This window comes from Eschscholzia californica, unplaced genomic scaffold, assembly GCF_041429995.1.
Source record: "Eschscholzia californica isolate CP2 unplaced genomic scaffold, dmEscCali1.0.p SCAF_4, whole genome shotgun sequence".
Taxonomy (NCBI): Eukaryota; Viridiplantae; Streptophyta; class Magnoliopsida; order Ranunculales; family Papaveraceae; genus Eschscholzia; species Eschscholzia californica.
Genome location: NW_028238461.1, coordinates 13,614,064 through 13,641,946, shown reverse-complemented (window position 1 = coordinate 13,641,946; position 27,883 = coordinate 13,614,064). Strand labels below are relative to the sequence as shown.

General features: G+C 35.5%; 5 protein-coding genes across 5 annotated transcripts in view; 4 read left to right on the top strand and 1 right to left on the bottom strand.

The window, feature by feature from the left end:
* The window catches only part of LOC147542913 (uncharacterized), a 56,058-nt gene that overhangs the window by 17,804 nt on the left and 10,371 nt on the right, over positions 1 to 27,883 (top strand). The gene's annotated exons all lie outside the window — the stretch shown is intronic.
* On the top strand, positions 200 to 7,936 carry LOC147542917 (uncharacterized). Its single transcript, XM_086634882.1, has 7 exons — positions 200 to 510; positions 1,285 to 1,804; positions 1,895 to 1,961; positions 2,137 to 4,234; positions 4,298 to 5,928; positions 6,016 to 7,502; positions 7,592 to 7,936. Exons 2-4 carry the CDS (start codon positions 1,733 to 1,735, stop codon positions 3,009 to 3,011), a joined length of 1,014 nt encoding a protein of 337 aa, XP_086491008.1. The 5' UTR covers positions 200 to 510; positions 1,285 to 1,732; the 3' UTR covers positions 3,012 to 4,234; positions 4,298 to 5,928; positions 6,016 to 7,502; positions 7,592 to 7,936.
* On the bottom strand, positions 4,879 to 8,005 carry LOC147542916 (protein EDS1L-like). Its single transcript, XM_086634881.1, has 3 exons — positions 7,521 to 8,005; positions 6,620 to 7,432; positions 4,879 to 6,527 (listed from the first exon to the last, which is right to left on the bottom strand). The coding sequence occupies exons 1-3, from the start codon at positions 7,833 to 7,835 to the stop codon at positions 5,784 to 5,786; spliced, it is 1,872 nt and encodes a 623-aa protein (XP_086491007.1). The 5' UTR covers positions 7,836 to 8,005; the 3' UTR covers positions 4,879 to 5,783.
* On the top strand, positions 13,084 to 16,735 carry LOC147542915 (pyruvate dehydrogenase E1 component subunit alpha, mitochondrial-like). The gene is made up of 8 exons (XM_086637442.1): positions 13,084 to 13,938; positions 14,852 to 14,931; positions 15,257 to 15,334; positions 15,462 to 15,557; positions 15,658 to 15,729; positions 15,844 to 15,897; positions 16,038 to 16,103; positions 16,391 to 16,735. The coding sequence occupies exons 1-8, from the start codon at positions 13,239 to 13,241 to the stop codon at positions 16,433 to 16,435; spliced, it is 1,191 nt and encodes a 396-aa protein (XP_086493568.1). The 5' UTR covers positions 13,084 to 13,238; the 3' UTR covers positions 16,436 to 16,735.
* Positions 25,380 to 27,346, top strand: LOC147542914 (putative galacturonosyltransferase-like 9). Its single transcript, XM_086636403.1, has one exon. The coding sequence runs from the start codon at positions 25,865 to 25,867 to the stop codon at positions 27,017 to 27,019; it is 1,155 nt and encodes a 384-aa protein (XP_086492529.1). The 5' UTR covers positions 25,380 to 25,864; the 3' UTR covers positions 27,020 to 27,346.

Genomic DNA, 27,883 nt, shown 5'->3' with positions numbered 1-27,883 from the left:
ATACTAATAGATAGATATCAAAATTTAAATTTTATTGTTTCACTAAATACTAATGTGGAGTTTAAACTACATGTTAATTTCATTTACTTAAAGTTCACACATTATTAGTTGACGGTCACATAAGTTTTCTTAGAGTGTAACTTTCATGATAAAATTCTTCAATATTTATCTTATGATAAATCACATACTATATATATATATAGTATGTGATTTATCTTCGATTTTCTCAGCAATAATGAAGAAATAAAATTGAGACATTAGGAGAAAGCAGAAAAAAATAATGTATAACCTAAATATTGTGGATTTAATTCCGTTTTACCTCAAAGTTGTGACCAACTGATAATTTTGTCTTTCAATTGTGTCGGGCAGTTCATTTTAACTCCAATATTTGTTCGGAAGTTCGTTTTACTTCCCAATTTTTGTCAATTGTGTCCAATCACTATACCAGGACTAGGACCCCCTTACTTAGTTCAACAAAAAAAAAAAGGACCCCCTTACTTGTGGATAGGGGTGGGAATTTTGCCCATGAGCCTGAACCCGCCCATGGGCACCCGAGCCCAACGATGACCATGGACGCCCGTGCCCGTCTCGGGCACAACCCGCCCAGCCCGCCAAATTTTAGTGGGTGGGCATGGGTTAAAACCTCTACCCGCGCACCCGCCCATGCCCGCACCCACTTAACCTCACCCAATGATAACCAACCAAATTACATCAGCTTTATGGGTTGATGAAGCCCCAACTGTCTATGTTGCTAGGCTTAGTTGAGATGGTAAACAATATGTTTAAGGGAAATCACACGAACCCAATATATTGCTTTGCAATGGCCCAAGAGAATTCTTAGTAGAATACTGAAGTAGTCTTTGGCTTTGAGGGGTCAAAGAGTGGGGTAAGTTTATATTATATCTCATGAGAATTTTTCATTAGTTTTCAATGTGAGATTAAATTCCTAAAAGGAACAACACAAATAACGTCTAGTTTTAATCTCACATTGTATCTTTAGAATCAGGAAAGGTGTTTCCATATTCTACAAAAAAAAGAGGAAAAAAGTGATTTTTTTTTCAAGTCATGAGATTACCCGCTACCCGCCCGCCCATACCCGAATTACCCGAACTTCTTAATGGGCTTGGGCGGGTAATGAGCAAGGCGAATTTCAAAATTGCCCGCCCAATTAACCCGCTTACCCTAATAGCCATTGAAATTTTGAGCCCGACCCGTCCAACCCGATGCTTCAAGTGCCCATGGACGCCCATACCCGCCCAATTCCCACCCCTACTTGTGGATGAGCCGACAATTTCATAAGGTCGTCCAAAGAATACTATGGGCTAAAATGTGATTACCCCAAAATAAGCAGCTTTTAGGCCTTTTTATTGACAAAAGTTAAAATCTTATCACAAATTCTCCATTTTGAGTTTGACCGAACAAACCTTGCGAATTACAACACAACACGTGCACAAATCCTGTAAATACCACTAAAACTAAGGGTAATGTCGTAACTTAAGGATATAAATTGTGGAGAGAGAGTGGAAATGAAGTTTGAGAAATTTGAAGTACTGAAACATAAAATCGCAGAGGCTTCCGTTATCCACAGTTTCATTCTTTCTATATCTCTCTCTCTAATCATCAATCATCCTCTCTTGTTTGAAAGATTTTCTAGGGTTTTATCTTTCTAGTGAATTAGGGTTTCTTCAGAATTTTCATTTTGGATTTGAAATTTGCGAAAGAAGTTGAAATCATGGGGTATGAATCAATGATGAATAGAGCAACTGTTCCTGTTTGTTCAAAGGATTTTGGAAAGAAAAAGAGGGTAAGAAATTGGAAATTCTCTCATCATGCAATTATTTTTAAAAGATTTTGATTTGTTCGTAACTGTTCATCGTTTTTGTCTTCGTTCCAGACGAACAGATGGGCGAAATTGAAGCAAGAGAAATTAGGAGCAAGGCGTGAACAATGGCTTTCTCAAGGTATGATTTTTCAATTACATTTTCTGATTTCTTGTTTCTTGATTGATTGATTATTTTTTATCAAATTCAGATTCAATTTAACTTTTTTTTCCCGGGAGATTTTGTTTAATATTCAAGTTTTTACCTTTTTTGATTGAAAAAGTTTACATATTTGATTATGGGTAATTTAATGCAGCAAAGAACAAGGAAAGTAAGGATGAATCTAATGGTAAGGGTGATTTTAATAAGTTAAATTTGCCACCAAAAGATGAACAGAAACAATCAATGATGAATTTTGATGTGGAATCAAAAAGAGATGAATCAAGAGATTTGGGTTCTGTTATTAATTACCCTATTAATAGTGGTTTGGGTGGCAAAGATTTAAGAAAGGATCGTCCTGGAAGTAGTAGCGGGAGTTGTAGTAGTCGTAGTGCGTGTTTCTCTGAAAGCATTAGCGAGGAGGAGGAAGAGGAAGAAGATGATTGTTTGGATGATTGGGAGGCGGTTGCAGATGCTTTAACCGAGGAAAATGACCAGAAAAACCCTAAACTTGATTCACCTGTTGAAAAAGAAGTGTCTGTTGGTTCGTTGGATCCTATTGAGACCCCGAAAATGGTTTCTGGAGTTGCTGTTCTGAAAGCAGAATGTAAACATAATGCTATGCCTATCGATAAGGCAAGTAATCGTGCATGGAGGTCAGATGATGCATTTCGTCCTCAGAGTTTGCCGAATCTCTCAAAACATAGCTCAATATGTCGCAATTTTCCGGCAAGAGAAGATCGCCATTACTTTCGAGGTGCTGTTAATTGGTCTCGCAGTAGCAGAGTTAATGAGCCACCATCTTGTCCAATTTGCTGTGAAGATCTGGATCTTACAGATTCAAGTTTTCTTCCATGTCCTTGTGGATTTCGGCTTTGTCTCTTCTGCCATAAGAGGATTCTTGAAGACAATGGGCGATGTCCGGGCTGTAGGAAACCTTATGATAATCCTGTAAGCAGGGAAGCGGGTATTAATGGGGGAGGTTCTCCATTCTGGTTGGCTCGTTCTAGTAGCATGAAAACAAGATTTTAGGAACAGACTGGAGGTCTTTATTTGCAATGTGGCCGGGATAACTGATTTTCTCGTATCTTTTATGTCAACTTTACCATGAGATGTCTGATTTCATTGAGAAATATGTGAATACAGGGGGTAGGGATATGAAGCAAGTCACGATACTGAACTAGATCTTTTATGAGTTCTATGCTTCCTTCTATGGTATATGTGCTAATGTAGAAGACTTTTTGTGGGCATGTGAATAGATAAGGTGGTATAGACAAATGAATACATAAACATTTAGTACAATGTGTTTTTTTTAGTATGTTATAACTTGTTTTCGCTTTCTATATATGTGCTAGTTCTTTTACGTCTGTGACCTTGCACTTTTATGGCCCTTTTGCGAAAATTTAATTTATCGCTTAGATGTATTTCGTTCTATCCAGGTGCCGTATTTTTTTACAGTGCTATATTTGTCCTCTAGATTACCTTGACCGTCCAAAGGTGAGTACTCAAGGTATTTTATGTCATTCCCTACTACAAATAGAAGTGGGTCGAAGTGATGCCTTTTTTTACGTACTTCAGATGTTGAACAATTGCTGCAATTTGCAGTTACGCAGGGTTAATCCGGTGAATTTTGTCTGCGAGAGAATCTTAACGCCAACAATGTGGGTGTCTGTTCTTTTCTTTTCTCTTTTACTTTCATCGCGTAGTTAATCATTGTGCCTTATCACAAAGAGTATCTTCCTTCGTTTCTAACTAGGTATCGTGATGAGATAAAACTGACAGTTTCCGTGAAGTCTGATCAATTTAAGTTTTGTACATTAAGACATTTTGGTAATTATTCTTTATCGACTAGTGACAGGGAATTAGTTTTAAATATTTTAGATTCTTTATTAGCATTTTTGTTATAACTGTCAATAACGCATCGAGTTTTTCTAGAAAGAAAAGGGTTATATTTTAATTTACTATTTTATTTTATTCTTGTCATTTTAATTAAGGATATAAGGTTAATCTTCTTTCTCTTATTCTCTGTTTAAGCTTTAATCATATACTCATATTAGAGGTGTGGTATTCTTATTGTCCTCTGGTTTGGCAGATTAGGTATTGCTATTGATGATGTGTTTTCTCTTATGTCACACATATCATCTATGTAGAGTAATCACATTATGTATACGCAAGGCCAACTTTCCTAACTAACTTTAAAAGGAAACAAGAACAATAATTCCACTTTGTACACCATAATTGAATTGATTGACCTAGTACTTTCCCAGTAGGCCGAAAACAGGAGAAAAAGAAAATCTATTTGATGAGCTTCTCCCGAGTCCTAATTAAAGTCTTCATAAATGCAGCTAGTTCATTCAGATTCAAGGTAAAGAGTTAATAACTTGACATTTAGATCCTTTGGAACTTATTAGATATAAATACTTACCTTGTCATCGAATTTATTAGAATGATTTTTTTCGATTTTAATATATGCCTTTTGTTTCAGTATACGGGATTTACTTTATTTAGTTTTTGACGGTTTCGGTTGAATTTTCGTGATGATGTGTAATTTATATGCAATTCATCATGATATTTTTGGTCTCTAATTTCTTAAAACTGTTGTTGCGAGCAGATAAATGTGAATCTAAAAAAATCACAGTTGCAAATCGTCATCTTGAGTTAATAGCAAAATAGTAACTATTTGACTTGCCGAATTATGACTGTGATGTCCTCCGAGTGACTCGTCTATGTTCATTTATGTTTCACATAAGGCAACCAGTTCGATGAGATCAAAATTCTGTGACCTTCATCTTGGTCTATGGACTTTCATTAAATTTTACTAGTCATGATTCTCATGTTCTATTAACTGATTTGTAGTTTTTACGAGTACTCTATCTATTTTAGTTTTAGATTGTCGTTCTTTTCTCAGTGCAAACTTTATTTCTGAAAACCAGTACAATTTGGAAAGATATATAGTTTTGTACAAATTATTCTGTCGGATAATATGCTTCACTGCAGCATGTTTCTTACATTTGATAATCCAAAAGATATATAGTTTTCTCAGTGCAGAATGATCTGGATGTTGAAGTGAACACAATTTGAGCATAATGGTTGAGTTTTAGCTCCTTGAGACTTGCGTTGTTAATTTTTTTTAACTCAAAAAGTAAGGGGAAGAACTGGAAAACAATGGACACACGTCAATCAGTCAAAAGATGCGGAAGTTCAGCTTTGCTGGAGATCTCAGGTATATTGCCGTGAAGCTTTTCGCACCAAATTTATTCTTCTTAACAGTTGGTTGGTGCATCATCAGCAGGTAAACAGTGCATCTTCTCTTTTCTAAGCAATTTCTTCTTCTGAACACTAATTCTATTTCGTAACTAAATCAAACTTCTTTATGCCTAAAATAGCGTCTCTAATTTTTCTCTTTTAGTATTATCGAATAACAATCTCAATTTGTGAAACCCACTATAGATTGAATCTTACTGTTTCCCAAAATAAAGAAACAACAAACTTAAATTTGATATTATTTGCTCTTTGTAGTTTGTATCGTCTGAAAGATGCATTCTTCATCCATGCCTAAATAGGCGTGTGATTTCTTCAATGCTACGTGGTTTTCTCTGTCGTGACATAGAACTTGTCTAGATGAATGTCGTAGCTGATGGCTTCTAACCAGAGGACAAGAATGACAAATATGATTTGTTTGCTAGTCGAACTGAACAATAAGATGATACACAACAACAAGGTTTAAATGATAGTTTATGATGGAATTTATAACTATGAAGTGTTTGAACATACATGTTATTAGGTTTATCGGTTATCCGGCATCTAATTGATAGGTGGAAGGCTTCTTCCTTCTCCATTCATGAGCCTTGCAATACAAGATCCTGATTTATGTTGGCTAGGAAGTTTTCTCCACCACATAACAAATGTCGTCTCTTCCAAGAAAACATCTCTTTTTAGCACTCCACAGGTACACCATTTCAGAACTTCTCTCTCCACTTCCAAGATTTTCTCTCTCATCTGCTCAAAAGGCTTTCCCTTGCGGACGTCATTGCAGAGTTCTTCCACTTCAGCCCAGAAACAAGATTCGGAGAAGTTGTCACTTGTAACCTGATTGGCATGCTCGAGCCATCTCTGCGTGTACCTATAACGTTTTGGTCTTCCTTTTTTCATGTAAGGTCCACTATCACTATTCTTGCTGTGTCGATAATAGTTGGCAACATCTAGAGGCTCGACAAGACGTCGATATCTTGTTCCTAGTTCTACCCATTCTTTTTGACATTCGAAATCATCAGGTAATTCGTTTCTTCTCAACATTTCAATAATTTCATCCCAAATTCCTGCCAACTCTAGTCTCTTCACATTAGCCATGAAGTCCCCTTGTTCCTTTTGGTATTTGAAAGCATCATAGTATCCTATTTTGCTTACCTCACACCTTACTTGGTATTCATGAAGGAATGTCATCACTTCTTCAATCGTGCTAATTTTAGCAACTACCGCTGCCTGGTTTCTCAATTTTTGCTTCTCAAAATCTGCTGCAGCTCGAAGAAGCATCCTAGCTTTCTTGCTCTGCACGTACCCAAAAGAGAACTAATTTAGCTTACTTGTTTGTCTAATTTTACAGATTGAAGCAGAAACAGTATGGAGTTAGGAAAGTTTACCAGCCCAAGCTCATACATGGCCATTTCCGACAATCTTCTCTCATCATCATCATCAACAGAAGCTTCAGATAAATTACTCAGCTCTTCGGAATTATCTAAGCAGATCAAATCTTGAATTTGCAGGCTTTCTTGTAACTCCCTGTCATAAACTAGATGTTCCTTCAGAGATTTACTAGCAATATCTGTGACTTCTTGTTCAGGGCCTAATTGAAGACAGTAGGAAAATAATTGCAAGATAGCGTCTGGGTTCTTCACTAAGATAAGTTTCCGATTTTCCATACAGAAGATATAGGTTCCGAAAGGTCTATAAGGGCTAAGCTCTGTCAAATTCCTAAGAGTTCCCAACAATAAATTGGTACACACCGGGAACTCACAAGCGGCACTGCTTGTGGCCGATAATGTGTTCTTCAGAACTATACTAAAGAGATCCACAGCTTCCGATGACGATCTTCCAACCAATTCGAGTCTGAGCTTTCTTCTTCTTGGATCGAACAAATGAAGAATCATCTGTAATTCTCGCTCGATAGACGAAAGAGGAGAGAGAAAGACTCGGGGAACAATATCATATTTCATTACAAAATGAACAAAATGGTTAGACCAATCTTCTCTTCGAATAGCATGAACTAAAACCCGATCCCCAACAAGAGTTGATCCGAAAGTAACACATAGAGGAGTAATCTGACTTTGATGTTGGGTGATTTGGTTCTTTCGAAGTTGTTCTAGCTGCCAAAGAGTTGCAAGTATTGCAATTGCACCACCAGATGAATGCCCTGTAAATATGATCTGCTTTTTCTCAGCGACAGCTCTAGTAACCTGAAAAAACCATTAAAGTATTAATCAAGCTCAAAGTTATCCTATTTATATCACTTCTCAGTAATAAGAGGTTTGTTGAAACTCTTACCTTCTGTTGGAGTTGTGATTTAGCTAAAATAGTATTAAACTGTTGAAGAAATGATTCATTAACTCTTGCAGATTCTTCATTGTTTCCGATACATCGAAGAGAAGGGAAGATACTCAAATCAATCTTACAATCTCCGAATGGGTTTCGAGAGTACCATTCATTGACTGACCAAGAACCCGTGAAAGCGAAGATAACATGAGTTTGACAAACCTTTTTTTCTCGAAAATATGGTGAAGATGAAGTTTGAGCTTTCATTGCAAAGGAGCAAGCTTTGATTATGAGTTCATTAGTAATTCCTAGACTTCTCTTCTCCATTTTCTTGTCACAAATCTCTGTAGAACAAGAGGATAAAAAAACTTTAGAGAGAGAGAAAAATGGTTATGATTATACTGTATGAATGCACCAACAATTAGGCAGTGGTGTTTTGGTAGTTTTTTAGTGTTATGACGCGTATTGGATAATTTTGGTTCTTTTGGCATGGAGTCAACGATTAGAGCCCTCATGTTGAAGTCGTATATTATGGCATACCTTAGGGTAGGGACCACAGTAATAACTTACTTTATTGGGTTATTTGCCGTTGGGGTCAAACCTCCCAAGTGGGAGGGGGATTATAGAAAAGGAAGGGTCTGTCCAGCTATCAAGACTTCTCCCAAGAGACGGGTATAAAAGAGTTCCTCTAGCTAGGGCTGGGAAAACGGTCCAAAAACCCGGCCCTAACCGATCGGTCCGGGACGACCCGACGTCCGAGAAGCACCCGACTAGTGCGTTCCCGGCCCGAAATATCGTGCAAGTGTGGGCGGGACCGCGGGACACGGGTAAGACCTCTTACCATTCTTCATAAATATTACTAACTGTTGGAGCACTCACTGTTAGACCACTCACTCTTCACCGACTACACCACTCACTGTTAGGTCACTCGCTCATTCTTCATCTTTTCCATTCCCTCCATGGTTAGTAATCTTATTGTAACCGAAGTATATGTCTCTAAATTGAGATGGTTACAGACTAACAGACTTATTCGTGAAAGTTCGGCCGATACGTCGATGATCTTCGGATCAAATGAGGCGTTTTGAAGCCTTAGAACTTCACTTTAAGATCTGATTTTATATTGTTAATTGTTTTTTTTTTATGTTGAATGATATAAAATAAATCAAAGAATGGTTCGTGTATTTTTCGTTTTTTTGTTGTGTTAAATGATTCATGTAGATCTCTAAGTTTAATGTGATATTATTTGTGTTATGGATCTTCTTGATGTAAAACACCTTCTGTTTATGGACCTTCTTGATGTAAAATACCTTCTGTGTTATGGATATAATTTGTGTTATGGATATAATTTGTGTTATGGATCTCTGAGTTGAATGATATAAAATACCTTTTGTTTCTTTGCAGAACAAAAAAATTTGTTTGTTGTCTATTTAGTGTTTGAGTTATTGTGATATAGGAATTTCAACTTATCTAATTTTTTTTTTGGAAAGATGTTAATGGAGGTTAAAGTGTAAGAAGATGTTCTAATGAGAGAGCCCACATCAAGATGATGATGTTAAAAGTATATATTAAGTTTTATTTTTTTAATTCTTTTATTCAAACAGCTCGCGACCCGTCCGCCCGAACTCGTCAGAGCCCGATCGGGCTCTCAAGCAAAATCGGGTCGCGGGCACAAAGATACTCATATTTGTCTGGCCCGATAGTCCTATTAGACATTACACCCTTGAGCCTGATCCGCCCGTGCTCGCGAAAGGAGGAGTCCGACCAAACCCGCCCTATTCCCACCCCTATCTCTAGCTATCAATATTTCTCCCAATGGAGGATTTAGGGGTGGGAAAAAGTTTGAGAATCTATAATGGGCGGAAGATAACCGAGTTCATTAGAGCTCATGAATACTCGAAACCTAAAGCAGTTCGATTCTGACTGGCCTGATCAAATAAATGTGTTGGGCTCGAGTTTTGAAGTGATATTCGACATCTCGTCCAATTTCGATCTGTTAATATTTGTCTGACAACACTTGTTTACTAATTGTCTGCCCATTCAGGATTATAAAGGGAATGGAAGTGTGATTTAATCCATGTCAAAAAGGAAGATCACATGTTTGGATGACTTTCATTTATAATGGTTGAACTACTCAAAAAATCAAAATTTCACTAAGCTTCAGTGACCTACTGGGCCTTGGTATTCATGCGTTCATGTTTACAACGTTTGGAGGTGCCTCTCTTTTCAGTAGCGCACAAAGGCACCTTCTTTTGGATAGTGAAAATCAAGTTCAGACTGCATGTTAGTTGATAAACTCGAAGGTTATATTTGGCGCGCGGGAATGGAATGTGATTCTTGATAATTGTATTCCCATAACGTGAGAATCAAATTATTTAAGTTTAATGTTTGGTTCGACCAGGAATAGGAATTCCATTCCTGATAAATTTCTATCTTCGTGTTTGGTTCGTATAGGAATGTAACTTTTATAAAAATCTCGTTATGTCCTTTTACTTAAACTACATAAATTATAGGTTGGCTTTGTTATATATTTTAATCAATATTATCTATTTAAATTTGTAGACGTGAAATAATAACGCGATACACCAATTTAAGTTGTACTTAAGATTTGTTTAAAATAAATAAAAGTCTCGGCTTTTTTAAACATTATGAAATCTATTTTGAATGAACAAAGAACGAGAGAGAGAGAGAGAGGGAGAGAGAGAGAGAGTTGTTATGGTGGTGACTTAAGCACTAGGTTTTTAAATTTTTTAGTTTTAGTCATTCTACTATTTTTATTAAAGAATATTTTGTCCATAAAATATTAGATCAAATCATTCTCGGAATGAGAATCACAAATCCGCCTCTTCTCTAGGTTTATTATTAGTCTATTACTCCATTTGGGGGGAATCCCATTTCTGGATGAATATGATTCCCCCTGCATCTCGGTGAACCAAACAGTAGTCAGTGATTCCAGAAATCACATTTCATTCTCACGCAATTCCCGCACGCCAAACATGGTCGAAAGGTTTAATGAATTGGACGGGTTTTAGACAATAGGATTTAAAATTAATTCGCCTAGGACCATCCGATCACCATCCAATAACTTCACAAAAAATAGGTTAAGTAACTCTTGACTTCCTATTTCATGAGCGACTTCATTTATAATTTTTCTTAAATTTAAATTTAGATAAAAGTTCATCAAATGAGCTTAAACAGAAGAGAGCAAGAGATTATGGACAATGAGAGATAAAAAAGATAGGAGTAATAAAGAATAACTAAAATAAACTAGGGCCTTTCATCAAAAAAAAAAAGACTAGGGCAAAAAGAAAATTATTCACAGAAGAGGAGACAAACATTAACACCAGGTAATTCAGTTTGGGCTATGTTTGTTGATGCTTTGAACAGGGACGAGTCAGGCAAAGCTACATAACAACAAATTTTGGTCACACGGGGCGTATAAACTTTTAGCTACGTTAATCCCATTTGGCTCATGGTGTAGGTATCCGTCGGTCTTACCTTTCATGTGTTGGGTATCGCGGCCGTCGAGTCCAATTAAAACCAATCAAGCCCACCCAAAAAAAAATGACATTTAATGGTGCCAATCAGGCTCTCATGGAATTGGGAGACCCATCGAATGTAGGTTGAGCTCGTCTGACCTCTAAAGTGCACAAGATAGTTTGGAGAACATATGTCAGTTTGGAGAGCAAATATGTCAGCCAAGATCTACGTTGGGACACAGGTCGGAATCGTAACCCAACCCAAGTCCAGTGTCGTGACCGAGATTTTTGGGGCCCGGTGTGAAAAAAATTTCGGGACCCTTCTTATAATGTGAGAACTAAAAAAGTACATATGATATAATAGATGAATATAATTTGTCTGAAGAATTTTTTTCATAAAATACACATGTTTATGTGAAAAAAAATACTATTATCTCAATTGTTACATAACTTTCAAACTATATAAACTATATTCAATGTGATTACTTAACTATAAGAAAACAAATTATCTCTCTGTTTGAAAGTTGCGAATTTTATAAACTAAAACAAATACTAACATAAATTAAGCATGTCACCAAATTAGATGCAACAAATAAAAAACAATATTGTATTGCATAAAGAAAAATTATCAGGAAAACACATAAAGTAGGTATACTAGAAAAATAAAACATGGAAACCTGCTACATAATAGAGAGAGAAAAAGAGAGGTAATAATTATTAATTAGAGACTGGAGCGGCCTTTAGAATATCAACACAGATCATGAATTCATTAAAGTGAACTTTGTATTTTGGGTATGGGGCACCTGTAGAAGCTGGAACACTATTAAACTGTAAAATGGCGTGAGCGCCTATGGAGACTAGGCGTAGAACCTAGAAAATAGAGGCTTGGTAACCTTTAGAATATCTATGAGGAGGGTTATGAAATTATAGAACTTGGCCTTTTATTTAATGGGGGCGCCTACAAAAACTGGAACATATGAAAACTTTATAGTGGTACGACTGCCTATAGAATCTGAAACTTAATACTATAAAACTTAAATGATAAAGAATGCAAGGGTGGGAGAGGTTTCGAAACTTGGGACCTCTTACGCGTAGGATTGGTTACGGACCAACTGCGCAACATGTGATGTTAAATAAATTGGCTCGGCATAGAAGTTCGTTCTTTAGCATAACCGAAAATGGGCCCCCTTGGTAGAAAGTGGCCCAGTGTCGCCGCACCGGTTGCACCCCCTCACCCACGCCCCTGCCCAAGTCATATACGGGCCACGAGACAACATGGTCAGGCAAAATGATCTGGGCTTGTCATCTAGACATTTTTTAACAGATCGGCCCGAGCCGACCCGACTCACACCGCTATCCATAGACTTGTAAAGGGATCGAACTATTTTCGGATACAGTACTATCCGAATTTGAAATCCAAAATTATTCGAACTATCCAATAAGGGTTCGATATCCGACGGATGGTCAAAAATGACATCCGAATCCATTATCCGAAATGCTATTCGAATATCAAATATTATCCGATCCGAAATTCTGAATTTTAAGCCATAACATTATAACACAATATTATCCGATCCGAAATTCAAATACAATATTATCCGATCCGAAATTCTGATAAAGGTTGAAGACTTGAAGTTGAACTTTGATTCTTTGAAGTCTGAATACTTAGTCTTAGACTTGAAGTTGACTAGCTGAGGATAAAGTTTTGTTTATTTTTTAATCCATTGAGTGAATCGTAACCGTTGATTTCAAATGCGAATCGGATCGAATTTTTTCGAAGTCGGATATAACTATATCCGAATCCGAAACCGGTATCGAAAAATTATCCGACAAGACATCCTAAATTCAAATCCGAAATGTCGGATTATTTGAGTGTGGATGGGGATCACATTGGGATTTTCGGATCACCCTTTCCACGCCTAGCTATCCATATGGCTAGAGTTGTGCCGCATCTCAGTTTGTCTTTAGGCTATAGCATCTAGAACTTCACGTGCCAAGTGTGACTACTTTGTAAAGATCCACCTGGAGTGTTCTTTTCTATCCATTACGTGGCAGCTGAATCTTCTTTAATTAGTAGTTGAATAAACATCCAACGGTCTATATTTAAACAACGAAAACTTACGAAGAATAAGTTCCCACGCCTCTTTGATCATCTCCCCCTCATCTCTTCAACTCTGCTTCTCCATTCTTAGAGAGAGAAAACGAGAATCCAGAGAGCTTCTAGAGAGAGAGAGACTTCTAGAGAGAGAGTGAAATGGCTCTGAACAAAGTGACGTCATCAACTCGTTCAAAGTTCATAAAACCTTTCACTAAGTACTCATCTTTTTACCATCAATTTTCCTCCACCACCATAGATAACGAAAAAACCCTAGAAATCGAAACGTCAATCCCGTTTATCAGCCACAAAATCGAACCACCATCAACAACAGTCAAAACAACACCAAATGAACTTCTAGGGTTTTTCAAAGACATGGCTAAAATGCGAAGAATGGAAATCGCAGCAGATTCCCTTTACAAATCAAAACTAATTCGTGGGTTTTGTCATCTTTATGATGGACAAGAAGCTGTATCAGTTGGAATGGAATCAGCAATCACAAAAAAAGATTGTATAATAACAGCTTATCGTGATCATTGTATTTACTTAGGTCGTGGTGGGAAATTAGTAGAAGTATTTGCAGAATTGATGGGTAGAAGAGATGGGTGTTCAAAAGGGAAAGGTGGGTCTATGCATTTTTATAAAAAGGAATTAGGGTTTTATGGTGGACATGGAATTGTGGGTGCTCAAGTTCCATTAGGATGTGGATTAGGGTTTGCTCAGAAATATATGAAAGATGGGAATGTTAGTTTTACTCTTTATGGTGATGGTGCTGCTAATCAAGGCCAATTGTTTGAAGCTCTTAATATGGCTGCTCTTTGGGATTTACCTGTTATTTTCGTTTGCGAAAACAATCACTGTGAGTGAAAAGATTATAGATAGGTGTGTTAAGTTTGTTGACATCTATAACTTGAGAACTATTGACTATAGATAGGTGTTACCCCCGTGCCTTAGCAGATAATGTCCCGTCCCCACTTTAGACACCTACGTCTAAGCCCACAAGTACTGGTTTTGTTCTCGACCACGAGCCCACCCCAAAAGACCTCAGACACTTACCCATAGCCCAGTCTCTAGACACTCGCGAGCAATGTGGGACTATCACATGCGGGTATGAAGACTAATGGTCAATCCCTTTCGAGGAAGGGGTTCCCTTAGTTGGACCCCTATAAGAAGCGGGGTCGAACCTCTCTATGAAGAGGGGTCGATCTCCTTCTTAGACTATGTGGATTTTCCTTCTCAGGCCAAGGGCTTTTGGCAAAGGAAATCCTTCTTCTCTTCGAGGATAGAGAGGAATAGAAAGAAAAAATGGTGGTGGTATGGAGGTGAACATTAAGAATAAAAATAAAAACAAAGATGTTAAATTGGACATGTTGCCCTCTAGTAATTTAGGTCAAACTGGATTGACCCGGTCCAAAGCACCTAGCTATATGGTTATGTGAATACTCGTTCTTTGGGTTGAATATTCTCACACTTCCCGTGTCACGTTCTTTTGAGCCCTATTACGAGCTTTTTTTATTGGGTAACGAAGAGCTTGTGTGGTCCTTGTGCCTATCCCTGATGGGTATATTTTGTGGACATGGAGTTTGAGTCTAATTCGGGTATCACATATGAGTCTAACTCTAAACTAATTGGCTATGACCACGAAGAACCCAAATAAAATATTATTGGTTGTGAAAGCACCCTTTTCTCCACGTGCGATTATTCTCACATTTTGTCGGTCCTATGGTTTTATATCCTTTTGCTAATCTGAATTCTTTTTGTTGGTTTTGTAGATGGCATGGGAACAGCAGAATGGAGAGCAGCTAAAAATTCGGCTTATTACAAGCGTGGAGATTATGTTCCTGGTTTGAAGGTAAATTTGAATTTTATTAAGTTACAGTTATAGTCTTGGTTCCGAGTTTTGTATTTATGTTGTTATGTCTTTTGATTTGGATTGGTCCAGCCAAGTAATATGGCTCAAGTTAAACATATATGAGGAACATTATATTCTAGATACGAACGAAATATATGGTCTTCTATTTGTATTTGTTAGCAATTTGAGTTCAAAAACAATATTAGCATTTCAATTTGGGCTTCTAACACTTAAACTAATTCAAGGTAGTGAAATTTTAAGCCACCTCGAAGAGTTAGAGATTAATTTAGGTCAGGATTTCATCCATGTTTGTCTTTTCTAACAGGTAGATGGTATGGATGCTTTAGCTGTAAAACAAGCTTGCAAATTTGCCAAAGATTATGCACTTCAAAATGGACCTATTGTGAGTTAATATTGCACTTACCTGCTGCCACTTCAGAATACCATGTTTAGTTGTCAAAATCTATTTTTTATTCAGCTGTTTCCTTGTTCGGAATCTTCTAATTTCGATCTCTTCGTGTCCATTTTAGATTCTTGAAATGGACACATACAGGTACCATGGGCATTCAATGTCAGATCCAGGAAGCACCTATCGAACACGTGATGAGATTAGTGGCGTGAGACAGGTTAAAAACATCTACCCATTTCTCAAACTTCATTTTTGGCTTGTAAGAATTTTATCATGTTATATGATTTCACCTGTATTACTGGTATGATGCTTATCAGGAGCGAGACCCAATCGAAAGAATAAGAAAGTTGGTGTTATCTCATGAACTAGCCACTGAGAAAGAGCTAAAGGTAACTTAACTAGTTAGGATTCTAAAATAGGAGTCTTATTAAATGGATCAAAAGTGATTGTTAGAGATATCAAGCAAGCAAAGGAAGATCTTAACGTGCGTATTCTTGTTGCAGGATATCGAGAAGGAAATTAGAAAAGAAATCGACGAAGCTATTGCTCAAGCCAAGGTAAAGAAAATGAAATATTATAATCGCAAGAATGTGAATCGATATTATTTCATTTTCGAAAAGCTCCACTTTGTTGCTTAAACTTCTAGCTCCCATTGGCGGTTGTGCTTATGTTTGTCTCTGCTTCTACTTGTTATCAGGAAAGCCCAATGCCCGAACCGTCTGAACTCTTCACTAATGTGTATGTAAAAGGTTATGGAGTTGAGGTAATTACCTTGGTGTTGAAGAAACTACATTTTTTTGTGTGTGTCTTTTTCCCCTTGTGGAAACATAAATCACAAAGAAATGTTGCTTCTCTAACTTAGGTCATCTAATCAAGAGAATGAATATCTCTTGGTTTTATATTTCGGAACTAAATCTTGCATCGTCTAGTTTTTTGCTTCAACTTAAAGGTCTGTGATCCTAAGGGTTTCCTGGTCTCTACACTTGGTTGGACTAACTCAGGTCGGATATAGCTTCAACCTAAACGTGAGAATTTTCATTATATTTTCAGGCATATGGAGCTGATAGGAAAGAAGTTAAAGGCATACTCCCTTGAATGGGTCTCTCTACGGAAATTCAGGTTTTAGCTATACTTCCATCTGTGGCTTCTCCGGGCTTGGCAGAATCTATTTATATATAGATATGTATGTGTGTGTCTGTATCTGTATGTATATACATATATGTATATACTCCTATGTAGGAGTATTAGCTTTGCGATTAAGAGGAATATGTTTAGTTAGGGTCTGGGATTAATGCAATAATGTTTTGATAAGGTTGATGTATGTATTAAATTTTGTGAATGAATGAATACAATGTGAAAATATCAATGCAACATAAATGTAAGTTTTATTACTTAGATCGGAAAATCTTGTTTTACACTTAACTACTACTTGAGATGATCCGTAGGATGGCAACGAACTACTATACAAATGGTTTTGATGGGTGTGGAATACCATTTAACCTAATCTCTTGCCATAAGCACCCCAAACACCCCTCGCTCAAGCCGGTTTAGCTGACGCACTGTACGAGTAAATATATAGACGAACATGTCTTTTTGGCTAAATAAACTGGCACAAAAGTTTGAGATGAAGCAGTAATCTATCTACCTGGATGTTTTGACATATATAACTACTATTTCAGTGAAGAAGACAAAAGATGAGGATTAAAAACATCACCGTCCATGAAATATGACAACTAATTAACTACTATTTCAGTCTAGAAATGCAATGGTGGTTGGTTGGTCTTTTAACTCCTCCTCCTAGGTGTTGTCATCTCTATCCCATTCCCCTTGGGGAATCCTATGTTCTTAAATTTCCCACTTGTTACCTCTGTACTCACAGTATCACTACTTCTATTCAGGTAGGGTCTGGTCTAGGCCTACCCGCCTAGGGGATGAAATTTATTAGGATAACCAAAGTCTGAGATCCTGAGAGCATACCCAACCCTCGTGGGCTAGGTTCCAAATTCAAATATAGTTACGGGGATTATTTTTGAAAGTTATTTTTTAAAATTCTCTCGAGAGAATTATATCAAACTTAAAGTAGAACTAATAATTTATAATTGAAAAATAGAATTAAAATTTCACACACGTATATCACAAACGTTTAAGTATGGGTTTGGTCTTCACTTAAAAACCCACATTGAAATCAAAAAATTTAGGAGCTACCAAAATTTCTCAAGCTCCCAAAATGGGGGCACAGCACCATCACATTAAGCTTGCTCTAAGATTTGTAAATTTTTCCAAAAATGAGAGACTAATGTTAGTTTGTGATGTGTGAAAGTTTATCCTTCAATTCCCCTCCACCTAAGTTGTAGAAGAAGGTGAGGTGGATTCGAGGGAAAGATGAAATAGAGTTAGGAGAGAGGGGATGAGAGAAAGAAATATGAGGTGGACAAATAAAAAGAATCATAATTACTAAAATGTCATAAACGTAGAAAAGAAAGATTTGATAATTAGGGGCCTAAATTGAAACTTACAAAATTGGGAGACAAATTAGACGTCGGACGATTATGGAGGCTAAATCAGTCAGTTGGTCACCAATTTCGTGTCAAAATAAATCTTTATGTGGTCTTTTTTCTTACTTTTTTTTTTGTTGAGATAATCTCTTTTCTTACTTGCATTCTCAAAATTTGAAGACAGAATCATCTTCGAGGAAAAGCAATAGCAAGGAAGGAGGGAGAGGCAAAGTGATAAGGAGAGCAAGGGAAGAGAGAAACTCGTCTGCAGAGGGTTATTTGACTATTCTTTACAAACGAGTAATATTTTCAGGTTTACATACTGAGATAAAAAGGAAGAAAGAACGGTGAGAAAGGTAAAAGTCGAAAGAGAAAAGCAAGTTGTTAGCTTGGGGGGCTAGCTTTATTAGTTGATAAATATGGAGTATAATTTTCCAATAGGTCACAAATTGAGTGTCAACACGAAGCTAACACGTTTTTCTTCAATGTGTCAGGCGTGTTAATTATTCTTTTTCTCAGTCGCATTGAAACCTAATATGATTTTCTATTCTATTTTTTTTTTTTTAATTTGAACAATGCATAACTCAATGAAGGATCAAGGAAATTGTGGATTGGTGAACCAACCAGACATTATTGTTGGAACATAAAATATAGCCGTTGGGGAAGGATGGTCACTAGTCAGTACTCTGACCAAACATAAGGTGGTGACTGGTGAGTTGCAAGTTTCATCCCTTGTATTGTTAAATAGTACAGGAAACAAATATCTTAATTGATGTTGGTAAGGTACATGTATGAAAATGGGGCAGTTTAGGATAATACACTTTTTTTGGAATAAAGTGACTCCTATAGTCATTACAATAGCATTGATGATGTGATCAGCAACTGAACTACAAGCTTGAGTCCAACTAAACTACTTTATTTATATTTTTAATAACCCGAGCTCAATAAACCATCGATTTCACTTCTGGTGGAAATCAAATCTGGGACTTCTAGGGTTTCGAAGGACATGCCTTACTAACTGAGTTATCAGATGTTGGCCGGAGAGCACACTTTTAGTTCGGGAAATAAAAAAAAGATTGAGTGGAAAACACATGTAGAGAAAAAAAAATTGAAGTCCAAAATTTTAGAGTTTTGTTTTTAAGCCCTCTTCCAAACCACCCCATCACCACCATGTTTCTCTCTCTCCTCATCTTCGTTTTCATAATCAACTTCATCTTAAAATAAGAATAAGAAAAAAAAATCCAAAAAGTTCTCAATGTTTTTCCAAATCTCTTACCACCTTCATCTTCATCACTTTCATTTCCATCACCTCTCTCTATTTTCTCTGCTTTTATCTATGAAGACCTCCATCAGTGGAGTTCTTAAAGATAGAATTAGAAAAATGAAAAACGTAAGACTTGTATGTTTTTTGCTTAACAAATTTCGTGCGTCAAAGAAGCGAATTTGATCTCCTTTCCTTTCGCCAAAATTGTGAGAAATAAAGAGAGAAAGGGGAGGAGAGAGATACGAGAAGGAGAGAGAACATACCTTTCAATTTTCGATGCTAGTGGACCGAGTGGTGGAGGTGGTGGTGGTGGTGACATTGAAGATGGAAAAGAGGGGTTAAAAACAAGTCTTTCAATTTTTGGACTTCAAAAAAAAAAAAGATTCTCCCCACATTTTTTTCTTCCACCCAAAATCTGTGTATCCCCGTAACCAAAATTTTATTCCCTGAAGCAGCGACATATACAAAAATTCCAGAGACGATAAAGTTTGTCCTTCAATTTGGCGAACGATATTATTTTATACCACATAATGACATTGAAATATTTTGAAAGCAACAATACTCACGAGAAACTTGATTCAGATACTTATGGATTGTCGTTTGGATTTACAAAGTCTGGATTCTCCATGTATATCACATGATGTAGATTCAAAACGATATAGTGTTTCGGATTTGATTATTACATGTATTTTTCCCACTTGTAACAAGAAATTCTCTATATAGAAAGCTAGTCTTTCATTTTGATTTTCTTTTTAAACGACGGGATTAGATGAGTACAGTAGAGAATCATACATCAAATGATGAAATATGCTAATAACGGCCATAAAACGGTCCAATAGACACTCATACCCCTACATGTCATTATTTATAGTCTTAATATATAGTTTCAATAAATAGTGGTGTACAAAGCTAGTCTTTCATTGTAAGCATTGTCTAATAGGGGCAAACGTGTTACATATTAAACATGATTATGAAAAAAATGTCATTCTATAACTCTAAAATGTAGGAGTCTAAATCGGATCAACAGCATGCTCATCAGCTCATGCAAATACTTCCTCTGAATAAACCAGACGAACTCTATTTTATGTTTTTTAAATTACTCGGTGGATTCAGGGTGACACTTCGCAGATTGGTTCAACATTGAAATTATTAATATAAGTGCCTCGAGAGAAACTTAAAACGTCTAGGGACTTTACACACGCACTTCATCCCCATAACGTCGGCCCCAAAACGGCAATGTCAAACTAATTATAACACTTCTTTCAATCTTCAACTCACTTTGATAGTTTGATAACCCATACATGCTAAGCCCATTTAGTACTCTTTCTCTCTCAGAAAAGTTTGGTTACCTCCACAATTCCCTATAACTCAATCCTCTTTTCAATGGTTAATTAATCTTGTTAGAGTTTTACATTGATTATCCTCTGCAGAGAATCTCATGTAACCAAATTGCATTAAGTTAATCTTTTAAATCAGAGTACCATTAATTTCATATTAATTTTGTGTCAGCGAATATGATACATTAACTGAGTTCTCTTCAACAGTCCAAATTAAACTACTATATCGATGAGGTTTGTATTTCAACGGGTGATATTTAAAATAAAATTATATCTCCTCTAGAATGGCTAGTGATGCAGATCTTGTGCTTTAAGATAGACAGACTCGAAAATTAAGAGTTGTTGATCTAATTTATTCCATTAGTAGACAGATAGATTCGAAAATTTATCGTTTTCATTCTATCGTGTTTTTCTTGATCAAATGCAGAGAGAAAGAGGGAAAAACATGACAACAAGTGGGAAGACCATGGGGGCCAATACAAACCTTTGTGCTTCTCCATAAATAAGGAAATCTAAACATTGAAGATTTGTTTGAAATTCGGTTGGTGAATGGCAAAGTCAACTAATTGTTGTTTACTCCTATTTTTATTTTTATTTCATTTATATTTTACAAGAAATATTTTTAGGGTTCACATTTCAATGACACATACCCCCAAAAAAATGTATCTGTCAAATTTTAATTAAATAAAGCTGGTTTTGGAAGCTTTCTTTTTTTTATATCCATTTTCTCTCAAGTATCTCTTATTCCTTTCTTCTCTCACTTCTATAATTTCACCAAACCAAGTAACTAACCATTACCTTCCCTTAAAAGCTAGTACTATACATTTCATAACATTATTGTAACAACTACCACAAATTTCTATTTCATCAAAAAAAACTACCACAAATTTCTTCTTGTTTTATTATGTTCTTTCAAAGAATTTTCTATATTATAGAAATTAGAAAAGAATTGATCCCCAAAGATATCAAAGATACCATTTCTATGATCCAAATACCATTATCTATAAATTTGTACATACCTCAAGATACAAATACAAATGTACAAACTTATAATAATGTATTTTAGTGAAATTATTTTATAGGAATATCAAGAAAAGCATGAAAAATTGAATTGGAAATGTAATTCAATAACAAAAATTGAATTGGATAGCCACTTGGACATTTGGACCACATGGAATTCAAGGGATCACCTCCAAATTCAATTTAACATATGGTTTTATGTTTTGTTAGGTTTCATTTCTTTGTATGAGAAAAGGATACTGTCCCTATCTCAAATTTAAATTTATTTAAGTGTAAAAAGAGGTTTGTGTGTTGTGACAATTTCGTCGAAACTCTTTTATTTAGTTTTGTTAGGACGTTTTGTTTTTATAGATATTGGTCTACATTATTGTAACACATGGTGATGTATGATTATAGGATGAAATTGAGTTGTATGAACAAATTTATAAATCAAGGATTCTTATTTTCATTGATGTTAAATACCAACAAGAAAGAAAGAATTTGACTTCATTTATATATGAATTTATTTATATGTAAATGGTAGTAGTCTGAAAATAAAAGAATAATGCACTAAAGGGTGGCAAGAAAAGACAACTAACCGAATGTTTCTTATAAAATATCAAAATTTAGATACGTTTATCTTTATTGAATAATATATAGAGACATGATAATAAGTCACTATTAAGTAAACTATTTTATTTAGCTCTTCAATGGCATTTTCAATTGATATTGGGCTATAATATCCTAAGATGCTGATATATGTTTATAGGCTGAGAAAAGGCTTCTACTACGCAAGCAAACTTCTCGGTTGGGAGAGTAAATAGAGAGGATCAGGTGAATATACAAGTGAAGAAAGAAGTGCAATACTAAACCACCACCATCTGGTTTTCTAAAAATCAACTTCGACGGGGCGTTTTTTAATGATAGGGGGAGGTGCAGCTGTTGTGTGCAGAAATGAGGAAGATAAGTTTGTTATGGCTTTGATGAGGAAATCCAGATCTTTATCGACAATGGAGACCGAAGCTATTGCAGTTCGATTGGCAGTACAAATTGCTCTATCTATGCCGGAATATGAGTACATACTTGAAGGAGGTGCATTGACAATCATAAAAGCTTGCTCGAAGGATGGGGAGGTTATCCCATAAAAGATTAAACCAATTGTTATGGAGATTGTCGAAAGCGTTGCAAAGTTACAGAACACTATGTTTAATTTTTGTTATCGTGAGACAAATAAGGTAACTCATATCTTAGCAAAATCTGCTTATGATAATGTTTTAATTCAAAGTACGACGATCGTCAGACTCTGAGTTCTATTGTAAGTCAGTTGGAGACACATTGTTCGAACATGAATCCAAATATTAGAAGTTAAGAAGTTGAGGTATTAACCTCCTTTCATAAAAAAAAAAGGGTGAGAAAAGGAAACCAATTTGGCTCTCTCTCTATAATTAGTATTCTCGGTGTAAAATGTGCTTCCTCTCGTAAAGAAGATTAATATAAAGGTGGCAAGAAAGACAACTAATCGAATAATTTTAAAAATTGAGATGCGTGTATCTTCCTAAATTACGTGTAAAATAACCAACGAGATATAACTTTATGTTATAGCTAAACCAACGCCAGTAAAAATCCTAAAGGAATTCCAAGAATTCTTGCTACACGGATGTTCCGACCTTCAACCCTCTTTTCTAGGTTCATTGAAATTGAATCAATCGAAAGCACTTCTTAAGCTTGTTCCATTTTTTAAAGACGTTGCGTTATATCATCCGATCTCAATTTTTCATGAATAAATGTAACTAATGTGTCTTCTTCGTAAAGGCTTTCACCATAATGTCCACATCAATGAAGAGTTATATGATAGTACGTCCTATCAATTTCTCAAGACCTAAATCTAATTTTAAATATGAACCTTTAACATTTTGTGCATTTATATATAATCATCAAGATGTCATAAGTATCATGTACGCTAAATTAAACTACTAATTAAATGTCTAAAGCCTAATAACATACTAAAGAGACTAAAGTCGAACAAACTTATTATTTATATTTTAATACCTCAAGTTAAACGACTATAAATTTCAACTCATTCAAAATCGAACCTGAGACTTCTAGAATTTTAGAGATTTTATGTCAGTACTATCAACCACTTGGACAAAAAAAATGTTAATTATTACGTGAATTTATAGACATTTTAAAATATGGAAAAGATATTATTGGAAATCTTGTACCAAAAACGTACATTATCTTTGAAATTTTTTACCATCTTCAGCTAGGGCTTGTTCCTCATAGTGATACCATCCTTCATAAACTTTAGAGAATAATTAGTATCAATCAACGGTGACTAAAGATTTGATCTATTACATTTAGGCAGTCGAGGAAACGAGCGTTGTACAGTATCTAACCCTACTGGCCAATACGGCAATCAGCTTTTAATTTCCAAACGTCATTCAAGGCCAGGCTGGAAGCCATGTCGCCATTACTCCTGAATAATTCACATGACAATATTACCCCTACTCTATCATATGGTGTTAATTTCATTTCGCCCCCTAGAGATAAGTAACTCACCAAAACGACCTCCTAAAGATGACGAACGTCCAACATAACCCCCCTAATCCTTAATTTTGTCACATTTTCTTATGAAATGTATTTTCTATTCCAAAATTGCTCTTATGTTATTTGTTACAGTTTGTATTCTGTCAAGAAAAAAATATTAGAGAGAACTTCTTTTCAACATTTCGCCACCATTCATCCTTTATCCACCATTTGCCGTCTCTTTTTTGTTTCCTTTAAACAAAAAGAAATACTATTTTTAATATAGTTTTAGGAATCCAAAACAGAATTGGTTTGGGAAAAACTCTCTACAAACTTGTGGAGTCGAAGCTCACAATTCAACTTATTATCTATTTTTCTAAAATTCATTAGTTTTTTTTTAACTTCCTAGCATGAATATGAACACCAAAAGTTTTACCTAAAGATGTTGTGTCGATGGTACTTTTAGTTTCATATCTTCTTTGAACAATTGTGTCTCGACAAACTGAACTTTAAAGTTGAAATTTAACCCCTAAATGACTTTAAAAATTCGATTACCTAACCAAATTAGAGTATTAATAGACTACACTAATAAAATCTCTCTTTCCCATTACGCAGGTGTTACTTATGATACTTCAACTATCATTTTGATTACTATTACTACAATGCAGTATGAAGGAAAAATTTCGACATTTCTCGAAAGTCTATCAAGTTTATGAGTTCTTTATTTAACTTAAGTTCATCCAGAGGTTCAACTTCATATCAGCTAAAAAATCTCCTTAATAAGCTCAATAAGTAAATTTTGCACTACAATTTTCTTTCAAGATTCATTCATGTGAAGTTGGCTAGAAATCTTTAGGTTTCGAATTTAGGAAACCCCAAGAACCGAATTTTGTTTGAGAGAACTTCCCAAAACCAATTTATATATACAAATTGAGAAAACGAAAAAATAGAAAAAGATGAGGGAATTGATTGACATGAAAATGAAATGGTGAAGAAATAGTAGTGGAAGAAGATATTGTGATTGAAGAAGAAATGGTGGTAGAAGAAGACAGAAAGGCGAACTTCCTTTGTAACAAAAAAAAATAGTAAGAAAGAGTAATTTGTCGAATAGATATGCTAAAATTTGGATGTAGGGGGCTATTGTATAAACTGGATCTTATCCTAAGGGGCCATTTTGATAGATTGGTCTATTTAGGAAGCCAAAATGGAATTAACCCCTATCATATTTACTTAGTATTTATTTCTCAATCAACCATATTTCCCTATTAACCCCTGAAATTTCAGCCTGGCGATTTCAGACATCCGACAAGGACAAAAATATACGCCAGTTGTCACCATCCTTTAACAGCTAGATTCACTTTTCCAGTTGTCATTTCATTATTGGAACATTAAAATACGTTTTCCTTTTTTTTTTTCAGAAAAAGCACTTTTTGTACCAAATTATAACCTTGATCAAGTGAATATTCACTTTTAGAAAAAGCACTTTTTACACCAACTTATAAACATGTTTAATTTTATATTTTCACTTTTAGTCCCTCCAATCATTTACTAATTACTTTTTAATCTGTCTTGTTAGGCAAACAAAACTTTCTGATTATATAAAAATTAGTGACTTGTTTGGCTGACTCATTCATCTTTTACCCTTTATACTTTCTCTCTCTCTCAACTTAATTTTTTTTAACTTTCTCTTTCTAGAATGCCCAAATATAAAGAAGAAGAAGAAGAAGAACTCCCAAACCCAAAACCAAACCGCGTTTTCTTCTTTGACTCTCCCTCTAGTTTCCACTTTCATTACGTCTTTTCTTCTCTCTTTCTCTCTCTAAACTAGGGTTTATATAAGTAAGAGAGAGAAGAAGAAGACGAAGAAGAAGAAGAGGATTAAGATCGAAACTTTACCGTTAAAATGTCGATTAACGGTTTCTCGATTTCAATCTTTGTTACTTTATTATTACTGATTTCATTTCAATCTTCAGATTCAATTAGATCTTTTCGTGATAATAGTAAAAGAGATACAGATTTGATTGGATTGAATCATTTACCTAGGTTTTCTGAAGCACCTGAGTACAGAAATGGTGCTGAATGTACCAAAAGTTCATCATCGGCGTCGTCATCATCGTCGTCGTGTGATCCGTCTCTTGTTCAAATAGCGATGACGCTTGATTCAGAATATCTCAGAGGTTCAATGGCGGCAGTTTTATCAGTATTAACTCACGCTTCTTGTCCTGAAAATATATTCTTTCATTTTATAGTAGCAGAATCTGATTCATCAAACTTAATTCCTTTATCTAAATTAGTTCGATCTACTTTTCCTTCTCTAAATTTCAAAGTTTATCTATTCAATGATAATCTAGTGAAAACCCTAATTTCATCTTCAATTCGAATAGCTCTTGAAAATCCATTAAACTACGCAAGAAATTACTTAGCTGATATACTTGATGTTTGTATAAACCGTGTGATTTATCTAGATTCAGATCTACTAGTAGTTGATGATATTCAAAAACTTTGGAACATTTCATTAACTGGATCAAGAATTATTGGAGCACCTGAATATTGTCAAGCAAATTTCACAAAGTATTTCACTGATGGGTTTTGGTCTGATCCAATGTTATCTAGGGTTTTCAAAGGAAGAAATCCATGTTACTTTAACACTGGTGTAATGGTTATGGATTTAAGTAGATGGAGAGAAGGAAATTATAAGAAAAGAATTGAAAGTTGGATGGAATTACAAAAGCAAAAGAGGATTTATGAATTAGGTTCACTTCCACCATTTTTATTGGTTTTTGCTGGTGATGTTGAATCAATTGATCATAGATGGAATCAACATGGACTTGGTGGTGATAATAAAGTTGGAAGTTGCAGATCTTTACATCCAGGGCCTGTTAGTTTGCTTCATTGGAGTGGTAAAGGGAAGCCATGGACAAGACTTGATGCTATGAACCCTTGTCCTTTGGATCATCTTTGGGCACCTTATGATCTTTATCAATCATCATACCATCAAATTCATCAACAAAGACAACAACTTTATCAGCAAAAATCCACCTCTTCTTCTTCATTATGAAATGTTAGAGATGATGATCTCTTATCTCTCTAAATCTTTAATTTTTTTTTTATGATGATTCATTTGTGTATAGTTTGAGATTGTAGATTAGAAACACACTATTAGAGGACTATTAGGGTTGAGGGTTAATGTTATTTTTTGGTATTGTTAATTTCTTTCATTTACTTTTAAGTTAGGGGGTTTGATTTTTTTATATTGTTTAGAAATTTTGAACAATCAACATTCTTGGTTGATTTGTATGAAGGGGAAGAAAGGTGATTTGGTGATGTGGAGGAGTTAGAAAGAACAGAGTAATAATAGAGATAAATTCATTTCATGTTTCTTCAATTATTTCATGGATTCCAAAGTTTATGCAATTTATTTGTTTACAAATAAATGACTATAGTGGGAATATCTGGGTCGACCACAACTACCGTATCAGAGCTAGTGTCTCGGAGATGAGTTAGACCGAGTGACATTACCCCCTGGGAGAGAGTGCTAAGTGACTATAGCCCCAGCGTTGGCCGGTGAGGAGAGTTATTAGCATCATCTCATAAAGACTGGCCATGTGGTCCGACCAGTCGACCACAACTATTGTCTTAGAGCTCGTGTACGGGATGTGTCAGAACTGAATAACCTTACACTTGCAATATGGATGAGCTTTGGGAAACCTTCCCTTCGAAGTCGATTTCGGATAGAGCTAGTCTTATGGTCTCCAACAATATGGTAGGCAAGATGTATGAAAACATTGAACCATCGAACACATTAGCCGTTGAGCTGCCATCGTCCCAGATTTTCCACTATAGATCACTCCTGGTTCTAGTTTTTTTTTTTTGGGTGATTATTACCATGTGAGTTTTAAGTTTTTCTTGAATGATTTCAATG